We start from the raw sequence: 24,421 nt of genomic DNA on the forward strand, positions 1-24,421 counted from the left end.
TCCTGACATCTAACCTCCAACGGATTCTGTCTCAGTTGAAGCAAACAGAGGCACAGTTTTTCTTCTTTTTTTTTTTGTTTTAGGGTTTTAAAAAATACTGTTCTTTAGCTTACCGAGAAATAGATTGAGTCTGATACAACCTTCCCTAATTCAATTTCCATATTATTTTGAGCATTTTTTAAAAGTCATTCTCTGTTTTGTACATATCTTCCCTTCTAAATTGTGAAGTGACCTTTGCTTTGTTGTCTTCTACAGGGGTTAGAGCTCTGTGTGCAATGAAAATATATTCTCCTTTCTATTATTTTCTTTGTCTCCTAAAACTGCCACCCCACGACTCCCTTCAGCTCTGTAGTCTTTAATGGTTTTTAAAAAAATGGTAATAACCCATTTATTTATTCTTCTGTTTGAGTACTTATTCCCTCTCATACTTTCATTTTCCCCCCAAAATAAATATAGGAAAAAAGTAGCTTTTTTCTTTTTTTTCTTTTTTTTTTTTTTTTTACCCCTGCAGAACTGCCAAATAGCTGAGGTCCAGCCATCATTCTGTGTCCTAAGCACAACTTTAATCCATCAACTGGACACAGGCTACATCCCAACATTATCACTGGTTAAACCCCTTAATCCATCTTTCAGCTTTTTCACATGGACAATGAGGTATGAATTATTACTGCTATGTGTAAAGAGTTTGAAAAGCTTTAGATTTCAAAAAAAGAATAAAAAGTGCAGCGTACTTACCAGCACTTATTTGCTGTTTTGGTATATAATCTATACTGAAGTAATTTATGCAACTTGGAACTATATAAAAAATACCTGAACTAGTCAATCATAGCTTATTCCAGTTATAACTATTGTATCACAGCTTAACAGAACTGAAATTTAATTACCAATTAAGGTGAGATTTCTAGCTGTATTTCTGTCTGTTCTGGGTTATATTACCTCCAATTTGGAAAAAAGTTAAGGGTGTAGGGCCATGGCAACTCATACTATAGCAAGGCCTTTCATAGCAATAGCCAATAAATTACCAAGTGTTAGTTTGGTGGTTTTTTTGCCCTCAGTTGAAGTTTTTTGTGCTATCTTAGCTTTTAATCTTGTATCACAAAGAAACTGTGAATAGAGTCATCATATGTGCTCATTTGTAAACCAAATCTCTGAAATGAGGAAATACAGGCTAAGTGCAGCATTGAACTGCTTTTCATGGCTATAAGCTAGCAATGAATATAGCAAAGAACCATTTTGTTTGTTTACCTAACTAAGACTTTTAACAATTCGAGATTTCCTATACGCCTTTTAATAAAAGTCTGTTGAAGGAGCGGAGTTTGCTGGCACTCCTCGAGCTGTGATCTACACCTTCAGTTCACCCAAACTGAGATGAAAAAAATGCAGACAGGTTATGGGTTATTCTAAAGTTGTTTTGCCAGATTTTTTAGCAGGTATGATAGAAACTCACTCAAACGAGTTAATAAAAAAAAAAAAATTTAAACAGTGTGTTTCACTCGGGAAGCAGGTATAAGCAGTCCAGCTCTAAATTTAACAGGGTTTGCTCAAAGACATAAAAAAACAACAACTTCCCAGTTTTGGATGAATGAGCAAGTTAAACAGAATTCCTGCAGATTGCACTTGAAAAGAGATGCCTAAATTTCTTGTGTCATCACTGTAGGTAGAAGTATACTTAACCCGGTCAGTTTATGAAACAGACCTGCAACAGTGTAGGGAGACCGGTGTGGACCCAATGTAACTACAATTATACTTCCCCACTAGAGCTGCTACACCCATATATTGCTGTGGCTAGTGCCTGTGCAGAAGGGCAAGCTGGGTAAGTGATAACTTAAGTTGTAGATTAAATGCCCACATACTTTGGCATTTCCCCTATCTGTACTAGAGTGGTTTGATCATCAGCTGATACCATTCAAAAGTTTAGCAATTACATGCTGGTAGGCATCTCTCTGAAGTCAGATAGGCTTCAGTATTCAAAGAACAGACTCAATTCTACAGATTTAAAACATACCTGTCATTCATAGCTTTTGTGCAGATGCTATCAATTCTCTCAGGGGAGAGGTGTGGGGGAAATCCCACTCATTTTTTCTATTGCCTTCTTGTAGGTCTTGCAGATCAAAACAGCTTCTGCACACATAAGTCTCTTTGGTTGAGATTTGGTTGAACACCATGTTGAGAGAACTCCACCTAGACTGATGGAATGAAGAAGATATAGATACAATTACTTTAGTCTCTACTCTGCTGTCAGCTCATGATGGAACAGAAAATTTGGCTTCCTAACATAAGTAAGTATAATAACTTTTTATTAAAAGGCAGATTCAGGAGAGAAGAAATAGGAATATGAAGCTTTTGAGTAAATAATTTTAAGTGCAGCCCATCTTGTATTAAGTCACCTATGCAAGCTTCCTCCAGAAATGCAACACTCTACTATGCATTAAAAATGTAAGTATTAACTAAAAAAAACCACTTAAAAGCTGAATAATTGTTAGTAATTCTATGTAATTACCTTCTCTGTGGGCTAATATTTAATTAGAGTCATAGAATCATTTCGGTTGGAAAAGACCTTCAAGATCATCGAGTCCAACCATTAACCATGCCCCCTAAACCATGTCCTGGAGTACCCTGTCCACTCGCTTTTTGAATACCTCCAGGGATGGTGACTCAACCACTTCCCTGGGCAGCCCATTCCAATGTTTGACAACCCTCTCAGTAAAAAAATTTTTCCTAATATCTAACCTAAATCTCCCTTGCCTCAACTTGAGGCCATTTCCTCTTGTCCTATCTCCAGGCACCTGACAGAAGAGACCAACACCCACCTCACTACAACCCCCCTTCAGGTAGTTGTAGAGAGCGATAAGGTCTCCCCTCAGCCTCCTCTTTTCTAGACTGAACAACCCCAGATCCCTCAGCCGCTCCTCATAAGACTTGTGCTCAAGGCCCCTCACCAACTTGGTTGCTCTCCTCTGGACATGCTCCAGCAACTCAATGTCTAATTAACACAGTTAAGACATCTGTGAAAGCCTAGTTTAGACCAGCTTTGTTGTTTCCATGTTACAGCACAAGAGATCTGAATAAATGTAGTAATATTTTATTGATCACAAACGTAATAGTTCTTTCAGCAATTAAAATGCATGATGATTCATATGAACAAAGTGAAAATAAAGCACAACCAAAAAATTTCACATTTTTTCCCTTTCATTCTTAGTGTAAGCAATAAATACAATGCTATAGCTTCTATTTATCTTATTTACATAGTACAATACTCGATGTTGCCTGGTTTCCAGCCCAAAACTTTCATGACATGAAAAGGAGTACATGTTGCAGCATTTCTACAGCCAAATACTGTAGTAGATCATCACAATGGAAAAAATACACAGCAAAAATGCTAACATTAAAACTAACAAACTAACAACAGAGAGGACCCTGCAATGGAGCATTTTATTAACTGAAGACACAGTAGCATGAAAAATAGACATTCCCTCTCATAGAATGCTAACATGCTGGTATTACAGATACCAAATATAAGACAAGTATTGCTGTAGCCGCTGTAGATTGATACAATAAATCCTCACTAAACAACAACAAAAAATAAAGAGCAAATAATAACAGGTAACTGTTTGCATGTTCAAAGAAATCTCACAGCCCCACCAAAACAGAGTTTACTTCCATCCCAGAGAATACAGATAAGGACTACAACATTCTGTAAAGTAGAAAATAAGCCATGAGAAATCAGCATAAGGACTTGAATTTAATTTATTGTGACAGAAAAACATTTGAAGAAACAGACCCTTCCCTTGCTTTTGTAGGAACTGAAAAAGGCGAGGTAGGAAGACAAAACAGGGAATTTATATTTTCCAATGCAAAATAGGAACTAGCCTCCTGAAGATGGGGGAAATGTAGCTCTCCTATGCCATGTAAACCTCCACAGCCGCAAACATTTTCTTGCACATCCAGCTGGATGTGTGTTTCTTTTCCAAAGTGAAGACAGATGTGTGCCTAGAAGCATGCTGTGATTGTCCACCTAGAAGTAGGATGATTTCTGTGTAAAAACAATTTTCCCTTCTAAATTACCATTACAAAGTTTCTCTAACAGAGGACAGGGAGCAATTAGCAACTAGTACTTTGCATTAAATGATAAAAATTTATAGGCTATTAAATTTGAACTGCCTAGCTGAGAGGGAAGCTTAATTCAAAATCTAATATTGTATCACACTCTAAACTGTCATATAGGTTTTAATTACAACAACCCACCAGGTACCATTGAAATCATTGTCTGATAATATGCCATAAAGGACTTCAAAGCACTTTTGAATGGACAGATATCTGCCTGGGCTTTGATTCTCAGCTGGTACGCATTGATTCTGAAAATGGAACTCAAGAGAGATTTATACCAGCTGAAGATCTGGTCCCTCAAGTGTAAAGCTGCTATAGCAGAGCAGGGATTTTCTGCACCACTAATATTTTCAGAACATTGCACAGATTTTAAGTAACACTACACAGATGAGCAAGCAGAGCTGTAAGTAACCTCTAATCATGTTGTAGCAGATACCCCTACTATATTCTTACAATTTAAGAGATTGTGACATCTGATCGCCAGATTTCACACTATTCTAAAGTACAAAATCCAACCAATTTTTCAAATCATTCCCATCAATCAACCAGACAGCCTTGCAGAAGAACAGAAATCTTGATAATAAAACACTTTAAGTTCAAACTCCTGACATAAGAACTGTAAAAAAACTACAGAAATGTGTAAGTGGTGTGAACTTACTTACCGCATCCTCCTAATGTTTTCCTTCTAAATACAAAGCATTTAAAGCCTTATGAAGTCAAACCAATAACCACTGTGACAGCAAATTAACTAGATGCTAATGAAGCTTACAGAAAGGCTACTGCCAAAAATGTTTGAATGTTAAAATCAAGTTGTTCATATACAAAATTATTTAAAACTGAAATGGTCTCAGAAAGAACTGCCTTTAATTTTTTTCACCAGCTTACATGCACCAGATGTGCATTAATTAGCATAATAGTCTATCAACTCCAGCATCTACTTTTCTTCTACTTCATTTTGTTTTTTCCCCACTTGAAGTAGACTTATCTGCAAAGTAAACCAATAAAACCTTTTTCTACTTTTGTGATTTTTAGTAAGACTTTTCTAAACTCATATCATGCCCTTATTCTTGAGCATTTTTGTCATTTCACTTACTTAAGAAAACTACTCTTTCTGTAAAGCATAAAGATTTACAAAAACATAGATTGCTATAAATAAGCATTTTCTCAAGACCTTCCTGACAACCTCCTCATTTTCAGTGAGGCCTTTATTCAGCAGTAGAACCAAAGAAACAACTTATGAAGTACTGTTCTAAGCTAAGTAACTGAGATGATAGATAGATAGATAGAGATTCAGAGTCAAGCACTCCAAAATAATATTAAAATTCTCAATCCATAATGTTTTGAACTTTTATAAGACAAACTTTATGGTGGATTTTCCAAATACTGACATTTACTAATTTGCTTGATTAGTCTGAACGTCATACACTGGCTTTAAATGTAGTATGCTATTTGCATTGTGTTCAGTCTTGCATGCTTTTCTTGACAAAAAAACACCCCACAAAATTAATCAAAAAACTTTGCCCCAAGAATAAAAGAATAAATTATCAAGCATATGGCCAGGGAAATACTTAAAAATAAAACAAAACAGCATGACTACAACAAATTCTGTACATGATCTTGAGTAAATTCCTTAAGCACACAGTGAAGTTCCATCAGCTTCAACTATGTGTTAGTGTCTGGAAGGATTTACAGTTACACAGGTTACTACTTTTCTTTCTGGCAGTAAGGCCTCTTTGATCTTGTCTGTGTTAAAGCCAATAAGAAACTTCCATTAACTTGAGGAGAAGGAGACACTCCCGTATATGCAAAAATAGTTTAAATAAAATTGCTCAAAGCTTGCTGTAAAATAATTACATTGCAGTACAGAAGTAGAGTCTCAGACTTGCACTGGTGTCTCTATGCTTGGTTTAAAATAGTGGAGAAAACAACCTGACCAAACCAAACCATCAATATCTTCGAGTCTGGTATCTCAGACTACCTGTTAGGCTTTTCTGACAGTCAAATACTGGACACAGAATTAACCTGGACAATCTACAGTTATCATTGCACCTACTTTAACCATTTTCCTTTGTTCTATTTTAGGTTGAATTAAGACCATACAGTATGGTATTTACACTCCAAGATTCTATAGGCAAATGAAGTGGCTTCAACACAACACAGTCTTATACAAACTTCCAAGAAAATAAGAAATCCTCCATTGATTCCCGTTGTACAAAAAATTGCCAACTTTGTCTACACAGTAGAAACTGAAGAGGCAAAGTTTGTATCCTTATATAAATGCACATACATATATAGAGAGAGATATATATATGTACAGATGTCCATACTATATAGATACAAAACCACAAACATATGTATATATGCATATATATACATACATAAGAAAAAACACATTGGTTTAGTTTGCATCATTCAGGAGAATAACATATCCCAAGTTAGGTAAAATCTTCTGGCCAGGAAGCCATTAAATCACGCTTGGAGTTCACGAGGGTAAGCACACTGGCATATGCCGAACCTTTGGCAGTCAACCATACAGCTTTTCAGTTTTTAAAACAACACTCTCCATGTCATGGTAGCCCTTCCCATTTAAATGTTCACTGGTGCAGTCGTGATTGTAGCTGTAGCCTTGAACATCACTGATTGACGATACAGTGTAGGAAGCGGTGCGCATAGCATCCGAGTGGCTGAAGCTGTGCTCAAATTGGATTTTGTACTGATTCCAATGTCTTCTCAAAACAGCTTGGACCTATGCCAAAAAACAAAAAGTAATGCATATAAAACACTTGGCAAGATATCACTGGACTTCATTTTTTATGCATGAGTGCCATAATAAATGTGTCTAAGCAAATTAGGGAGTAAGGCTCAGTAATCCTGGAATGTGGGGGTACCTACATGTGATCTGTCACATAGGAGGTTCTGAAAGATTTACAATTTAAGTAGGCATTATTCTTTGGTAAATTTGGTGTGAAATAGTTACATTTTACAATTGTAGTGTACTAGTTGGTCAGGAAAAGCACAGGTTACCCGAGGAGCAGCAGCAACACAGTTTTCTGCTTTCTCCCCTGTGGACTGAAGCCCAGTGTGGACAGATCACATTTACAGGTGAAAAAGGTCATTTCTATTTAGCCTTATATTCAAAAAGCCACATCCTCAGCAGGTGTAAATTCTTATACTCTCAACAAACCATAATTTACATTTGCTATGGTTCTGGAACAAGAAAGCCTTTCTTGATTTCTGACCATACCTTAATCAAATGAATAGAAGAACAATTTCCCAAACTCCGTATTTCCACCAGCGTTAAAAATAAAGCTGATGATAAAATAGCTGAAGGCCCCAGCTGGTTTACATGTCTCCACTGAAAGGATGTTATGTTTATCATAGCCTTCCTCTCCTACAATATGGTTAAGCACCTGTGCATATTGGATTGATGAAGTGCCACATTCATGAAATTCACATGGAATTACTCTTGCAGTGCAGATGCCAAGTGAGGAATGCTAAGAATGGTAATAGCTATTGTTGTTGCTTTTTCAGGAGATATTTTTTTTTTTATGTTAAAAAAAACTGCCCACAGATCATGAATATTTAATTTCCTCTTCAGCCAAACTGTACACAAAGTATTCCTGTGTTGACTGGCAAGGCACTGACTTTCAAGAAACGCTGAGGGGGACATCGACACATTTATGCAGCAGTGCACCCCAAATCACAAGCCTCATTCACAAGCATGACCTTTGTTTCACTTTGTTACATACAAAAGAACTAAACAGTGAACAGTGATTCCCCCAGTTAAATGTTGATATAGTGGGTAAATATTTTTAGGATTTTCCATATGTCTTCAGGGTTTCTTTTTTGTTTGCTTTACATTTCCCTAACACAATGTAGTCTTTTGTCTAATTTTACTCTGGCTTTAATTATGAAAAATAAAAATAAATAGAAGAAAAGGGATGTAATTTTTAGACTTCCTGCAGTCTGGTATCAGAATCCTCTGTTTAAAGGAGAGCTTCATATTTCTCAAAATCCTTACAAAGAAAATATAAAAGGGTAAGGGAAGAAGGATCAACTGAGTAACAGAAGACATTAGTATTTTAGGGCAAAGGAGATGCTCTTTTACTGTTCGTAAAACCATTCCAATCCACTCAAAACATCTAAACATAAATCTACAAACCCTGAAGAGAAATCAAGTTTCTTAATACTTCTGAGTATCTGATCTTATCACTCTTCATATCAAAAGTCTGTATTTCTTCCGAGTCCAAATGGAGAGCTCTTCGTTCATCACAGGAAGGGTTCGATTAACTAATTTGCATTGCATAGCAAGATATAGCCTTAAATCTTCATATGGGTTGAATCCATTTCCTGTAATCCCTCATAAAGCCAAGAGAAGATGCATATTCAAAATTCCATCTTCTCCTAGAAGGAAGCTTGGAATTTATTTTTAAATCATATCAATCAATCTGTGCACATCACTAAGCTATGCTCCATTTGTTCTCCCTTCCATAGTCAATTACATCAATAAGGTTAGTGTTTTCCTGTACACCCCCACAAAAAAAATTACATATTCAGTAATTTTCACTTTAGACAACACAGGCCTGAGATGGGAAAATGTCAGCAACTGCAACTAAATGGCTTAACCCAGGTCAAAGAAGTCTATTGGCAGAGCTGGGGAATAAACTAGACTTGCCAAGTTGCAAAAAAGCCTTACACTCAGGTCCTCTCCCCCACTTCCTCCAGGTTGCTTCAGCAGCACTTATTTGTTCGTCTTATTTTCAATTGTTAATAATATTTGTAAACCAGTCCTAAAGGATATCAGTCCCCATAGCTCAAGAAAGCCATCAGTATTCCTGCAAGACAAGTGCCTTTGGGCTACTTCTAGGGAGAAAACAGTCTGTTTAGCTTGCTCTCTGGCCAGTGACATATTGCTATAAATAGGGCTTCCTGTATGGGCAAACACTGTTTCCTCTATGCCCGCCTCAGTGCCCATCACGCACTCTCGGTGCATTTCTAAGCCATGTATTTCTGGCACTCTTCCCAAAGCCTCTCTGTTACTGCTGAGTCAGTATTTCACCTCTGTCCTGCTACATGTCTATTCTTGTAGGGTGTCGCATCCTTTCAATAATTAGTACTGTCTTTCAGTCTTCTCTAAACCATCCAATCAATCATTTATAGAAGAAGATGGGAAAAAAAATCAATGCGACAACTAATTTTCACCACTAATTATACTCTGTTTAACAATATGCATGTCTAGCAATGAAGGGAAAACAGATCTTTTAGCGCTCTTTCCTCAGCTTTGAGCAGTTGCACAGAGCTGTAAATTCAACTTAGGAGGGGCAGCAATTTGTTACTTTGTTATAAGAAAGGGTATTATACAATGCATTTAATGAAGGAAAGTAATGTAATAAATGTAATTGCATTTCTCAGTCATTAATAGAGGTGCCCATTCCAGCTAGAAGATTCTTGCTTTCTCACCTTATTAGGTAGTAATGGCTCTTTTTGATGAGTTTTCATAAAGGGTCCTTCCAATCAGCTCTTCAACATACTAGTAGCTTGATGTTCAACATGTCACTAACTAAACAGGCTCAGTAGCCAACAAGGAGAAAAAAAAACCCACAACACAGGCTCGCCTGTTGAGAATGGGATTGTATAATCCTGCAGACCAGAGACCACAATCTTTACTGCAACATTTCTATAGACCAGTGGAAGGAAAGAAAAAAAAATCCAAACCCCACAAAGCTTACATGGATAATGTAGGTCATCATTATCACCTGTTATTCATAGCTCAATGGGAATCTTTCTAGTGATTTATCAGAGATCTGGGACAAGCTTGTCCTCTGACTGCAGCCTGTGCCACCCCCCAAGGCCACTCTAGTCTAACTCGAACTGGAAAACCTGATGTGGTAGTCAAACAGCATCTTTGTGGGGTGCTGGGACATAAGCAAAATGTGAGCGTCCTTAGGGAAGCCCTGCCACAGAAAATAAAGATGAAGGGTTTGCATGTACGCCCTTGTATGTAGGAGGTTTGGGACAAACAGCTGCAGTGCTTTTAGTATTTTTAATTGTTAATATCCCACTGGAAAATTTTTGCCCCATTGTCAGTGTCAATTCCAATATCAGCATTCACCTTTAAACCACAGACTTGCTGCGGACAAGCGTTAACACCACACTCTGATGCCTATCATTTTGCAGAGTCTCTAATGAGCTGTTGCTATGACAGGTGATGATAAAGCAGCAGCATCTACACAACAGCAAAGCCGCAGTTGCAGGCTTTGTTCAGGCATTTGGTATGACAGCAACAGACTATAATGGCAACAGAACACACGTGTGCCTGCAGGCTCGCATGCCAGGAGCAGAATCTTGAAGTAGAGAAAGGAAACCCTTTTTTCTGTGCAGACATTTTTTCCTAACTACACCGTCATTCTCCCCATGGATTTCCTTACTGATATAGTTGTTTATAAAGCAATAAGTCCCTTCTTGAACAAGGTGTAATTAAAAATAAAAAGTGAATAGTGGTCACTGAAGCACTGAACACAAAACTGGTTTAAAAAGCATAAACTTCCACTCTAGAGAGAACAAATACAGACATGTATGTTTAACTGACAAAGTCAAGGCATAGGGTCTAAAAATGAAATGTCTAAATTAATAAATGTTCAAATGGCTAAACCCCCCTTTTATCATTTTCCTGCTGGCAGATGTGCAAGAAGTGATTCATCTGTCACCACTTGTAGGAGTTGTGGAAGAGCTCATCTTTTACCACTGATCAGCCCATGGTGAATTTAGGATACTGAATTAGTGGGATGACTCAGGTTTGCTTTTCTTACACAGCAGAAGAGAGCATGTAAAAAATATGAGTTTGTAACAATGGAATATTAATAGATACCATTCTTACTGATTGTATCATATTTTAAAATTAGGGTTTTGACTTGTTCAAGTAACAAAGTAGCCTCAGAAGATCCACAAGGATTAAAGAGCTGAGCTGAGAAGTAGACAATGTTGTTTCATAGAAACTGCAGAGATTTCAAGCGTTCTCCCTCTACCCTCCCATTTTGCACTGGAGCAGAACAAATTCTGTTTGATTTCTTCCAAATATCTGTTTTTAGAAGGCATTCTGAACTATAAAATTTAGAACAGAAAGAGTGTGTGAAATATCAGTGCTGAATGTGGGCAAGTGATCAAATCAGATCCAGAACGCTTAATGATGTGTTCTGCTTTGAATCAAATACATAAGCAGGGACTTGAACCTGGATCTACTTTTTATGTTAAGATCAGATCAAAAACACTGCTCCATGCCCACTAAACTGTGAGAAAGCCTATCTTCATCTTTTCTGCCTCCTTGGCAAAAAATCGTTGAGATGCTTACATTTCGGGGGGGGGAACCTTGAAACCCCATGGTAGTTTCGTTGCAATTCAGTCAACTTCGGACTTAGGAAGAGGAGGAAGGGAGATCTGCATAAATCAATTCTAGTATGAGCCAAATATTTACCTGTACGTAAATGTTACAGTCCAACAACATTATATAAGCACACTGATACAATTTTATAACATCTGATGAAAGAAAATAAGGGTTGACTCACATGAAAACATCTGGCTACTCCCACATATCTGCTTACAGCCATATACTGCAACTGCACTAAATGTAGAACAAATGAACAAACAGATGTGTAGGAATAAGTGTAGGACTGTAATTTTTCCTCTGCCAGAAGTGTTGGAAAAGTACCAGTTAGTTTTTTGGTGAGGTGGTTTTAGTTTTTGGGTTGTTGGGTTCTTTTGCAAGCAAGAGCCATATTAACGATTTTGTATATATATTTTTTTAGCCTTTCTACCACTTTGATCTCTGACACTGTAAGGCCCTCTAAGTGTACTCTCTACAGCTTGGGGGCCAGAGTTCCTAGAGAAAAGTCACTGTGTGCACTCCAGAGTTACAGGACCTTGATCTATTCAAGATAACAGCAAAGCTTGTTAGCTTCAACAGGATCAGAACCATATATTACTGAAATATGGCACAATCCTCTAACATAAGAATAAAAAAGTTTGTTCTTGGAATTGACTGATGATGATTCCTTAAAAGTGCACTTCTTATTCAACACACATTTCTGACCCAAGCACGATAAACTATTAAGTTCTGATTGTTTGAATGGTATTTCTCAGCAGTGCTAAAAAAACCAGTTTTCCAAACTTCAGCCTAAAATTTTCCCAAAGAGCTGTCATAACACGACAGTACCCCAGCAGAGCAACATGTACGCAATATGCTCTATTCCTGCTGCAGAAAGACCAAATACAGTGATTCTCCAGGACAACAGATGCTGTACAGCTTCTGAGACAGACAAATATACCATCTGGGTACTGAATTACATTTTACTTTTACATTATATTTATTGAGAACTCATATCAAAGCGACAACTGTCTTCAATTCCTTATATAATCAAGAGACATGTATATTGCTCAGCACAAGAGTGTCAGTCCTAAAGAACCTAATGATGCCAGGAATGATGGCATAGTCTTTCCCAAGCTCTGCTCTTGGCAGCCAGATTAGTTTTTTAAATTATTTTTTACCTCACAAATTTAGATTTAGAAATTTTTTTAAAAATTACTTAAGAATTACCATCTCTTTAATTGCTGAAACAAACCAAAAATATATAAAATAGGAAAAGTATTATAAATGTATTAAAGACTGTTACTCTACCTCTCCATTAAAGAAGCAGAAAATTGTAGCCACCAGTAGACCCTGTAAAACAAAAATAAAAAAATTCTGCTTTATTTCACATGCATATGGATTTTTCCAGGTTTGAGATAACTAGAGGTTCCTCATAAAATTCAGATATAGATAGCAAAGAAAACATAGTACAAATGTAAACTTGCTGAATTATTTCTAAAAATACGTTACTAAAAAGTATTGGTCCAGCTATCTACCATGATGTTTCTTTCCTTTAAGAAATGAAAATTCAGCATAATGAGAAAGTTAAAGTCATTTATAAGAATATTGCATGAAGGTCTTTAAAAATTAAAATAACAAGATCATTTCTCCTTTATTTGCTTCAGATGCCAACTGCTATCTAGCTTAAGTGAGCAAAAACTGTTTAACGTTTTCTACCTGGTAGTGCATAAGGATGTGCATCACATAGTCATACACTTCCTCAGCGATCCGGCCTTCTGGTCGCCATGGAAACAGCACAAATTCAATGCCAAGTAGTGGAACAAGAATCAGGGTAGCTCTCACTGCTTTCATGTACAGGTTGGATTCTGCCTTGTGGGTGTCTTTCAGCTTGGTTATGAGAACACGAACGATATTTAGCAGGAAGAAAAGATTCACCTGTCATAAAAGAAAATGACACTGAAGATAGTCTGAAAAATAATCCCCCACACCGTTTTGTGATACTAAAAACCAGAAACTCAAGAAAACTCATACTATGTGGATAGCATGGTGATTGTACAATAGACATGAGTTAAAATTCTTTGAAAACACCTTTAAGTAACTGAGAGTGGGCTCTAACATCTATTGCCCATGTCCATTCCTCTAACTTTTTAAGCAAGTGTCCATCTAGATAAATGTCCATCTTCCAGTGTAACAATCTACGCACCTTTCTCTCTTCTATCACAATAGCAGTACACAGGTGAATGATTAGGTTTTTTTTACAATGATAATGTCTTTTTAGGTTGGTCAAGAAAGAGGATGACACTATTCCCTCTTTGCATTTAAATATGGTTCTTCAAAAGGCTGCTTTTTTATTTTTCAAATATGAATTGGACAAATTTATAGAAAAGAAACAAATGAGATTTTTAAAAAATAAAAAAATAAAAATTGCAGTCAAAATGCTGCTACAAGGAACTGTATACTCCTGTAGACAAACAGCAGATTTAACATTCTTACAGTGGTCAACGTTTGACTTTTGGATCAATCAGCAGAACTGCAAATGGGGCAAGCACTGAGATGATGCTCTACATCATTCTCATGCACTACTGAACTTGATTATTTCCATAGCTGTTAAGGCTCTTCTTGCTAACAGAGGTGCATATCTGTTCATTCAGTTTCACAAAAAAAAAAAATCCCAAACTGAAATCACGACTATGCAGACTTTATCTTTCAACATGTAAGCACTCATTGTAAGCAACCACCAAACTAATACACACACACACACACACACACACACACGCGCGTATATGTGTGTGTATATGCATGCACACCCCCCCCCAACAGCCTAAGGATGTGAGCAACCAGAGCAACAGCAACGTTAGGGATGATTACACCGTATTTTCATCTATCATGCAATAATGGCAGCCCCTTATAGAAACTAGAGCTAGAAGAGACCTTGAGAGCTCAGCCAGTTCCATCACCTTGCCCAAGGGCACAGAAGCAAGACAATGCTGCTTAGGGGACCCACTATGGAAGGGACAGACCTGGTCCTGTCTCTTCTTCCAGATAATTATCTGTCCTTGTCAACAACTATCTAGAGACAAAAGTAGGGAGCGAGGGAAGAAGCCAGCAGACAGAGAGACAGACAACTCCCTTCTCAAAAGACTAGGAATTCCTCTTCTAGGGGGAGGTCTCTGTCTTGCTGTAGGACAAGTGCAAACAGGGAAGCCATTTCAGACCATGTGTGCCACCATGTTCTCCACAACCCTGGCGGAATTCTTTCATGTCAGTTAAGGTTTTCATGATAAACAGCTGCGTATTGTTACAGCAACAAGGCCCTTGACAGATATGTGATGCTATTTATATTCTACTTACATGCTATTTAAATCATTTTAACAGGAAATTGTTTTACATAGGAAACTACTGCATGAATTTCTCCTGGAAGTCTCCAGCTACCTTTAAGCTTTGTTTAAGCAACCAAGGTCTTCTGATTTTTTCTCAAGGGATTTATTTAGATTTTATGCAGCCCACGATCCTCATCCAACTTCCTAGAGTACACATAGACAATAAGTCCTTCCTCCATTTCTAAATTTAATCCTTCTCAAATCTACTAGTTCAACATCAGCATGTCTCAAACACAGAGTTTTCAGCCCTCTCGTGTTTTGGTAGCATGGCCAATTCCTATAATACTGTCCTTGAATGCTAACTGAAGATGAAAGTTGCAGCAGCCAGGAGTGAAATACCACCCAGCAAATTATTTCATTTACAACATGCTGAAATGCACAGAATTCTTCTAATTGTTCCACTTACCCACCAAAACCAAAAAGCACAAAAATAAGCACACAAATAGTTTGCAAATAGGTATTAGTGTAAACAGAAAAGATGAATGAGGCAAAGCGGAGGACAGAGAAGAACTATGATTGTCAGTAAAAGTACGCAGCACCAATTTTTGATGTATATCTCCTCTGTCACACATACAGTGAGATCAGGATGAACTGAATTCTTAAAGTGATGGAAATAGGCCTTGACTTTAGCAAAGTAGTGAGTAGATTTTTACATTTCAGCAAAAGAAGGCCAGTGGAACTTCTTGCACATATGTTATCATCAAATTGACTGCGATGGTTTGTAAAGCCCCAAAGGAGTCCTGTTGTGCTAGCTGCAGTATGAACACAGAGTAGAATACCAGCAGCTCCACAGTGACCTGAAAAGTGAACTGGGCAAATGAACAAAAATGGAAACAAAGGCAGAGGAGGCAATCCTAGATAAAAAGAAATGTTGGCACCTGTACTGGGAACTTAGTAGAATTTAGGTTCTGCCTTAAGAGTGGCTGCGAACTTACCTGAGCTTATAAGTCAATAGGTGCCACAGTTCTTGAATTAAACTCTCCTCAGGTCCCTGATATTTCTACTTCTCTCCATGTTGAGTTTGTGCTAAGCAGTATAGTAATCCTTGTTAGCATGTAGGTTTAAATTCTGTTTAAATTCCTTCTTAGGATGATATAAACAGACCATTCTCAGCTCAAGAAACTCAGATATTCTTAGATACTAGCTGGTAGCCATTGCGTGGCTTTTAATATAGTTATGCAGCTTCAGATCTTAGCCTGCTTGAGCCTGGCTTGCTTGGGCAGAACATCTGTATGTGCTCATGAAGAAAAGTTTTGTACCTGGCCTGTGGATGTTCCCAAGGCCAGGCACATGAATGCTAAGCCTTCAACTTATAAACTCCTAAGTCTTGTATTGAGTCCAGCTTGAATTCATTAAATAGGTCAGTGACAAAGCTAGGAGCTCCTGAACTTCCTTCTAGTACATGTTCACTGAGTACACTTACTTCTTCTGCTAAAACAATTTGCATCTATAAAAGCCTGTCAGTCTAAGACACTAATACATAACATTATTATAGGGCAAAAAAACCATCTCTGTAATATTATTTATATAAATAATGGCATAACTAAATCAAAATCTACTCTTTCAGTGGCACCAATGCAAACTAATTCAGTAGTGCACTGGCACATCTGAAATCTACACTGAATTCACTACTGTTTTCACTAAAATTCAAACCCATTGCTTTTTTCGCCTCCTGCATTTTGATCAATATTTGTCTAGTGTAAAAACTACCATCACACTCTACTGTTCCATTCCCACACTATTTCTTTAATTGTGGTTGCTTAGGTAAACGGTTGTAATTCAATGGTCAACTGAAGACAATTCCAATCAAAATTCAACCTATGTCTGCTCCCACTTCCAGTTTCTTTGGCAGGGATCTGACCACAGTTATGTAATAACAGGGACTGTAAAAGCAGCGTTATTGTTAACTTTATGTAATTGTAGGTTTTTCAGTGATGTACAAGAGTTACATTCCCATTGGCTTCTGCCAATTCTCCCTGTCACCCACTTGACAGTCCTCTTCATGTTTTTTGAGATCTTGCTCCTGAAAGTAGAAACAGTGTCTTCTCTCTTGTTATCTAATTTGCAGTTTAATATTGTTGCTTAAATGTCTACTAAAGCAGGTCATGCTTAGTAAAGTGTGAAAATTTTATCTGGCAAGCAAGCTGCTTAAGCAAACGAGGGTTCTGTTCACAAAGCCTAAACACATGCATTTCATCTAATGTCTTTATCCCTGGCTTGTCTTTTCCGAATTGACATATTTTTTTGTTATCCGAAAGGAAAGCAACTCCTTTAAGGTATTTTCACATCACAGGCAAGATGTGTAGTTGTGTTTAATCTTTATTATTCCTACATGGTTTTCAAATAAATTTACTGATGGTACTGAGGCAAGAAAAATGAAAGAGAAACGCCTTCAGTCAGCTCATGAAAAATACAGGAATACCAAAAGGTATACATATTTGTAAACTGCAAAGAGAATGGACACAGATTCTGCCCAAACCAACCCCACAGAGGCGATCATTATGCCCCCAGTAAAATCAAAGGACATTCTTAGTGTTGCCTTGAATGGGGAGAACACTTGACAGTTTGGGGCTGATCCAGTACATTTGAAATCAGTAGGAGTCTTGTCATGGTTTTCAATGTGACTTTGTAGAGGCCACTGCTGGGAAGGAGAAAATGATCTTACATCCTAAAATGAGGTCATTTCATGGAAGATGGTACAGTCTTATAATTTTACACAATTTTTTTTACTGTTGTTATTTAAGCAAGCACTAATACAAATTATATTTCAGCTTTAAAGAGCTTTACTTAAGTGATATATCCATGAAGAGACACCTGGACAAAGGAAGTAACAATCCACAAGGCAATGCAGAATAGCATACATATTCTGGGTGAAATACAGCACCACTGAAGTAAGCAAAAAACCCCTATGCCTTTCTGTGAAAACAGGAATTCACCTTCTGTGTAAATTAGAGAGAAGAAAATTTAGAAAGGATTTAGAAATGGTTTTAAGTTTACAGATTAGAGCACTCATTAAAGTGTCTTTACATGAACATATATAGCAGACCTGACTAACAGGTAATCAGACATTATCAGTAATAATTCACACCCCATGGGCCATGGATCTCAATAATTTCATGGGGACTGCCTCTGGCTTCCCATACAGAGGGCCTCAGGGGTGTCATGATAGCAACACAATCTTCAAAATATAAGTTCACCAGCTAATTTTATTGTGAATGAAAATGGGAGTCACAAGAACCACAGGATTTATGCAATGGTCTTCAGAGAGAATTCGCTATGGACAGAATGCCCTCTGCAAGTATTCATTAACAATTTAACAGAAGAGGAAGTTCATGTAGATCAGAAAGTGCAATTATTTCCAAAAAGTTACTCAATGTTTTCATTCTTCATGAATTTCCTTGGATGAACTGAAAAGCCGTAAAAAAAGTCAGCAGACATGCATACAATACTTTTGCCAGATGAGCTTGAAGTTTCTGCTACAGTAAAAGAGATGACTGTAGTATATAGCCAGCAGCTAATTCTGGTCACACGTAGAATGCCTCTACACAGCAGCATTCTCTACATTATGCATTCATAGATATTAATTATCTGGATAGTTGTGTAAGTAGGTACATATTAGTATTTTCTTTTATTATGCACCTATTTCTATTTAGCAATAATCTACTGACCGACTTTCATAGGTTAAATTCAGTCCTAGAATAACTGAAGTACAACACTGATTTTTATACAGTGGGGTCTTGAGCAAGTTACCTAGAATTTAGTGTCTTCAGTAGTAAACATTTGGCTAATAGAGCTGGCATTAACTTGAAGTGTAAGACAGAACACTGTGCTCTGAGTTCATGAGCACTAATGAAGCAGAGGAGTTGCAATACCCGGGTGGCCAAAGCACACATTGCTAGATTAGTATCAGAACAGGGGCAGTCACACTTACTTGCAGAACTATTTCCACTGGTTCTTTCCCAAGGGTCTGCTCTAGTTTCTCTCCATCCTGTGTTCCCACCCGCAGTCAGTCGTGACATTCAAGAACCCTTGTTCTGAACCTCAGCGAGGTCCAGTCTGGTAGCTCTTCGGCCACCTTAGCACAGTGACACAATGATGCTTGTAATAGGGTCAACCTGGTAAATGGCCTGGGCAGTGAGAAAGCACTCTCAGCTAAAGGAAGGATTTGAAAGTGGCCCTCCAGTACTCCAGGTAACATTTAGTCCTCTCCTTGTCACTAGCATTTAAGTGGGATGATAATCAATATTGCAAAACCTGAGTTTCTCAAAGGACCAGGGGTACAGCTCCTTAATAAGGCCAGGACTTATGTATCTGGTGCATCTAAGGCACCAAGTGTGTTAAGTGAGAGTCCTGTGAATGACAGTGACCTCTACATGTTAGCTGTAGGCTCTTTCCAACTTTGTAAGTCCCTGAAGAACAGCCAGAAAACAAATATGAAAAACAAATTATTATCTGAAAAATGCCTACCAGCAGAGCAGCACAAATAGGTCCATGGATGATGTACAGCAGGTGAGTATCAGAGCTGATCCAACAACTAGAGAAAACAAACAGGAAAAGAAAAAAACATTTGGCATTTTATTATCTGTTGTATTCCTTTTTTTTCTCCCTTAAAGAAAACATAACAGTTTTGCAAAGCAAGTTGAGATGCCACTTACTTGTCATTATAATATAAACTTCTAGCAACGGCATGTATGCAGGCAGGGATCAGTGGAAATCCTGCGAAGAAAAAACAGTGTTTTCTTCATATATAAACCTGGCTAATAACTAAGTAAACTTGCATCTCCTGCAGGAATCTTCTGTATTTTCACCTCATCCAAACTATATACCTGCAGAGCAAATAAAGTAACAGGGACCAATTCCGTTTCTATTTTCTCAGATTTCTTTCCGAGGGGCGTATGGAACCTTATTCCCACTGTCTTGCCAGGAACTTCATCATACCAACATATAGAAAGAAAAGGCAAATCAAATTATAACTTTTTAGAATGCAACAATCAATCTTCATTAACACAGATGTTTATCAGCCTGCAAGCTGCAATAAGGCTAAACAGGTAGGTAATATTAAAAAGGTAATTGTATACGTGACCATAGCTTTAACAGTATGATTAACAATGTTGATCATGTCCTCACTCATACTTGCTGGGTATTCAGAAAACAAGGTCACCTGCAAAACAAACTTGAAAACAGACTCTGGAAACCAGGCCCAATTCAAAATTTAAGAAGAATAGGCAAATTAGTTATCTGGTAGTACCTAATTTTCAGAAACTGCTGAGCACCTATGATCTTTTAACCACATCTCAGCTGTGTCTGTAGCTGGACAGCTAGTGACCCAGGTACCAAGTCATGTTATAGCTGAATGTGCCAATACACCGAAGCTGAGGAGAATGCCCTCACTTGCACTTTGTGAACATGCTGTCGTACATTATCTGAAATGACCAGGTTTAGCTTGTTAGTTTTGATACCGATATTACCTGAGACCTTCAGCTACAGCTATTCTGTATTTGCTTAGTGAACAATACAGGTCAAATGGAACTGCTGGAAAAATAAATCCTTGGCCATCTCTAACTCAGTTCTGACCCTCCACCCTAGACATGGCAAGACTTCTCTGAAAACAAACATTCATTCCTGAATAAACATCTTCGAGATGAGGAACAATGAATAATTACTTCTTAATGTCTTTTTTATAATAGGAGACTATTTTCTCTATACAAAGGAGGAGTCGCTTCCTGACTCCAGAAATGCATAATCTCTCTTTCAGCAGACAGAGGTACATGCAGCTTCCTACGTTAACGTTTCTAAGCCTGTTAAAACACTACAGACAAAGAAGAGGGGCATGTCATCGTTGTTCAAAGCTACCAGCTCAGAGAAGCAAAGGTACAGATGTTCGAATTCTCATGAAAAGGAGGAAGAGATTGCGTTGGCCTGAAAATACAGAACACGAAATTGCATACCCCAGCCAAGAAGGTAATACCACATCAAGTGTTGTTTCTCAGCAAAAACAGCCACCACAATGAGAGTATGCAGGTAAATGCCTTCACACAGCATCCAAAAGTAGTTGCAACCCATTAGGTACAGGTAGATGAACTGTGACACTTTGCAACTAACCTGGAGAAAAAAGCAGAAGACAATATAAATTTTTAAGTTATAAAAATCTCAGAGCTTTATTTGCAAAAGGGAAAAAAATACTACTCAAGTCAAACATTAATGTTTATTCTGTTTTTCACTACAATCACCTTTTTTTATTTAATAGCATTTTCATGGAATTACTATTCCATACTTTATGGTGATAAAAAAGATGGTAACCAAGTCTGTATTTTAATTATTCAAACGTGAGGACCTCGAGATCCTCAAGCATGATGGCAGAAAGCTGTAATGATATTTTCCCTTACTGCAAACTTTGCCACATTTGATCATTTCAAACAATAGGGAATCCTTAAATTATCTGATGGTAACTGCACAAGAAAATGTACTGTGATGAGGGTAAGCCCCTCTCAGTTTTACCAATCACAACATACAACTACTCCAGAAAACGATTTATGTTTTTAAAATGCTTACAATACTTCCAATTTTAACCTAGCCATAACTGCACGTAGGGCCTGTTGAGAACTTGCATAGTAGGTTCTGGAAGGAAGCTCTCTTGTTGGCATATATTTATATTTAGCTTCATTCAAAAGATATTCTTCAGTTGAAATGTTATAACTTATTGTGAAGACTAAAATGTGAGGTTGTGAAAAAGGAGCAATAGTTAACTTGCAGATTAGGACACAGTAGATCCTTTTTTTTTTTCCTCCTTCTAAAACTGCTGTGTTTGATGGATCTATTTCTGGCCCTTAACTTAAAACAAACCAAAAATCAATATTGTTTTACCATGTTCTGCTACCTAACTCACTTGATGATGATTATTAGCAGCTATCTCAAGCCTGTTTTCCAGCACTTTGATGAGCTTTTACAGGAGAAAGAGAATTTATCTTTTTACTTGACTCAGCTTCTGGAGTTTTGCCCCAACTTTCACAGAATTTAAATTTATCTTCCAGGCCTACATAAAAATAAAGCCATAGTTAGGGATTTGTTTGTTTATGTATTTCATTTTCAGGCTCTTCCGTTGCTATAACTCCTAGCCTTTTGGGAGAGGCTACTGATTCACACTTACCCCAGTATTATCAGGAAATGAGAGGGGGAAAAATCAGACCCAAATGGATGGCTTTTTTAATTTTGCTTTTTACTTTTAGAATATAAGGGTCAGCTTTAGATCCTTTCAGGGGGATTAAAAAAAAAAAAAAAATTTCTTCTCATTTCATCTGAAGATGGCAAAGTTAAAGCCATAGGAAATTTTCTGGCATCCAAAATACACTCCAAAGCTTTATTTACTGCTTTTCATTAGTGAATTCAACTGTCATAACCTCACTGACATCATCTAAAATAGGCTACTTTCTTGCAGTTTTTTCAGTGCAGAAGCGATTTGTACAAATTCAGAAGAGCAGTTCAGTATGCTCTGTCTCTTAGAGTGTTTTTACTATTTTGAAACCTCAAATGTGAAATGCCTAAATCATTGTTAGACATCTGTTGTACTATGTAACATGGATACATCATTACTGAACATTTTAACCTAGCTATATACAACATTTCATCAACTATTCATGTCTCATTTATCTCTTCTGTGTTGCTGAAGCTTTTCACGTACAAATCAACAAGGCTGCCAAATATACTTTCACTTACTGGATTAGTTGCAACTAACTCCTGATTGTTGGCAACTGCAGTCAGTGAAATTATTGTTACAACAGAGTTGCAAACAAAAGAGAAAAATAGATTTTTATGCAGGGTAATCCTTTGGCAACTCAAGCTCCTAGAAAAGAGAAACAAGAACAAATGAATACACAGGGGACAACTGTGTGTACTTGGGGACAACTCCGAAATTTTGAAATACTAGAGCTCTTTATTTTATTAAGAAGTCTTACATCAACGCTTTCTTCAGCTCCAGTCCAAATTTAATAGAATGATGTGAAAGGTAACACCTTCCCTTAAACGCCAACAGGAGGCAAAGCAAGTACATTCAGTTTCAATATGCTTACAGTGAAGGATCTGCTTTGTAGTGGCTATCTAAAAAAGATTTGAATAGCGATAATATAACATGTTTCAGAAGACGCATACCTTTATTTTATTGGTACCTGACGAATTTCCCAATTCACTATCACACCTGAACTTGAAGAAGCTGTCTTACCCTATGTTTCCATTTACCCAAACCTGTAAAGATTTTTTGAGGATAATTCCTTTACTCACATTCTTGTCATTTTTCTCCCTTAATCCTACAGCTAAAGAAATACCCAAATAAGTAAAATAACACAAATCTTATTTTGACTTTTGTATATAACTAAGTTATAAACAGTATATACAATACCATTATAAAATGCAATATATAACTGCATTTAATTGTGTTAATTTTCAAGGTTTGCTTTTAATCTTGCAATAAAATTAAAGAGAAAAATATCTTTGGAAGGGCTTGCTTTATTTTAAACAGAGGTTCAATAATATTAAATAATACTAGAAGTTGAACATAGTTGCAGCAAATTTCTATTTGTCTGTCATTCTAGAGAAAGCAGGTCTAACTTAGTGCCATTCCAAGAGGCAGGAGTGCTTCTCATTCAAGTTTTTCCAAAGAAATTCAGCTTTAGAGACAAACACAAAAGAAGACAGAAAGCCTATATGGATATATAAACAATTCAGATCATTGAGATATTAAGGCTTGACGCTCCAAATTCCCAGAAGAGCAAGTAACATCCATTTTGTTACGAAAGCAGATGATGGGTTTACAAAGTTGGGTAAAAATGATCCTTTCAGATTTAAGTTAGGGGGTGCGCAGCACGCACGAGCAAACTGACTCGATCAGAGTCATATGGCATGTAAGTACCAGCAGTCACGAACACAGCCCAGTTTTGCAGGGTTAGCTTTGCTCAGAGAAACCTTTCCCACACGCACAGAGAAGTGATAAAGACTGTGGTACTGTGGTCACTCTCAGGAAATGCTCTTTGGTTACTTCAGAGAAAGCATCTACTGGAGCCTCAGCTGTAAAGAGTCTGTGCTTTATAACCACACCTACCTACCTCCATTTAATAGCCAGCAATATGGAGTGCAGCTGATTGACAAAATGAAATGACTAACCGGAGGAAGAAAACCTATCACTTACACATGCAACTGCTGTTCACTGTTAGAGAAATCAGAAATATATTGACAAGGTCAGCAAGCGACAAGTCTAAATTGTCACACTGGGGAAAAATAATCAAGTTTTCTAGCCTTCTCAAATAGCCCACCTGGAAGGAAAGATAAAGTATGGACATTGTAATTCATTTTTATTTTGGGAGGGCAAGACAGAGAACTTCATATTTTAACTGAAAAATGCAGCTATGGAATAGTCACAAAAGCTGGGAGAGTATACTGAAATCCATTGAGAATGTGACAGACGAAGCAAGAAACAAAATGACCCCGCTGAACAAGAGAGACAGTCAAAAAAGAGTGGCTAGAGGTGACTGCGCTTCTTGGTTGCATTCTTTGGAACTGTCACAAGAGGAGCGTATGAAGC

General features: G+C 37.3%; 1 protein-coding gene across 4 annotated transcripts in view; it reads right to left on the minus strand.

Annotated features, from left to right (window-relative positions):
- Window positions 1-3,066: 3,066 nt before the first annotated feature.
- Window positions 3,067-24,421, minus strand: part of CALCRL (calcitonin receptor like receptor) — a 76,943-nt gene continuing 55,588 nt past the window's right edge. For all 4 annotated transcript variants that reach the window (XM_052793706.1, XM_052793708.1, XM_052793707.1 and 1 more), the window contains 7 exons: window positions 22,564-22,690; window positions 20,799-20,952; window positions 19,506-19,566; window positions 19,318-19,384; window positions 13,187-13,405; window positions 12,779-12,820; window positions 3,067-6,853 (listed from right to left, as the gene is read on the minus strand). In XM_052793706.1, coding sequence (XP_052649666.1) covers window positions 6,632-6,853; window positions 12,779-12,820; window positions 13,187-13,405; window positions 19,318-19,384; window positions 19,506-19,566; window positions 20,799-20,952; window positions 22,564-22,690 — 892 coding nt within the window. In that variant the 3' untranslated portion in view covers window positions 3,067-6,631. The remainder of the gene's footprint in view (window positions 6,854-12,778; window positions 12,821-13,186; window positions 13,406-19,317; window positions 19,385-19,505; window positions 19,567-20,798; window positions 20,953-22,563; window positions 22,691-24,421) is intronic.

This window comes from Harpia harpyja, chromosome 7 (assembly GCF_026419915.1).
Source record: "Harpia harpyja isolate bHarHar1 chromosome 7, bHarHar1 primary haplotype, whole genome shotgun sequence".
NCBI lineage: Eukaryota > Metazoa > Chordata > Aves > Accipitriformes > Accipitridae > Harpia > Harpia harpyja.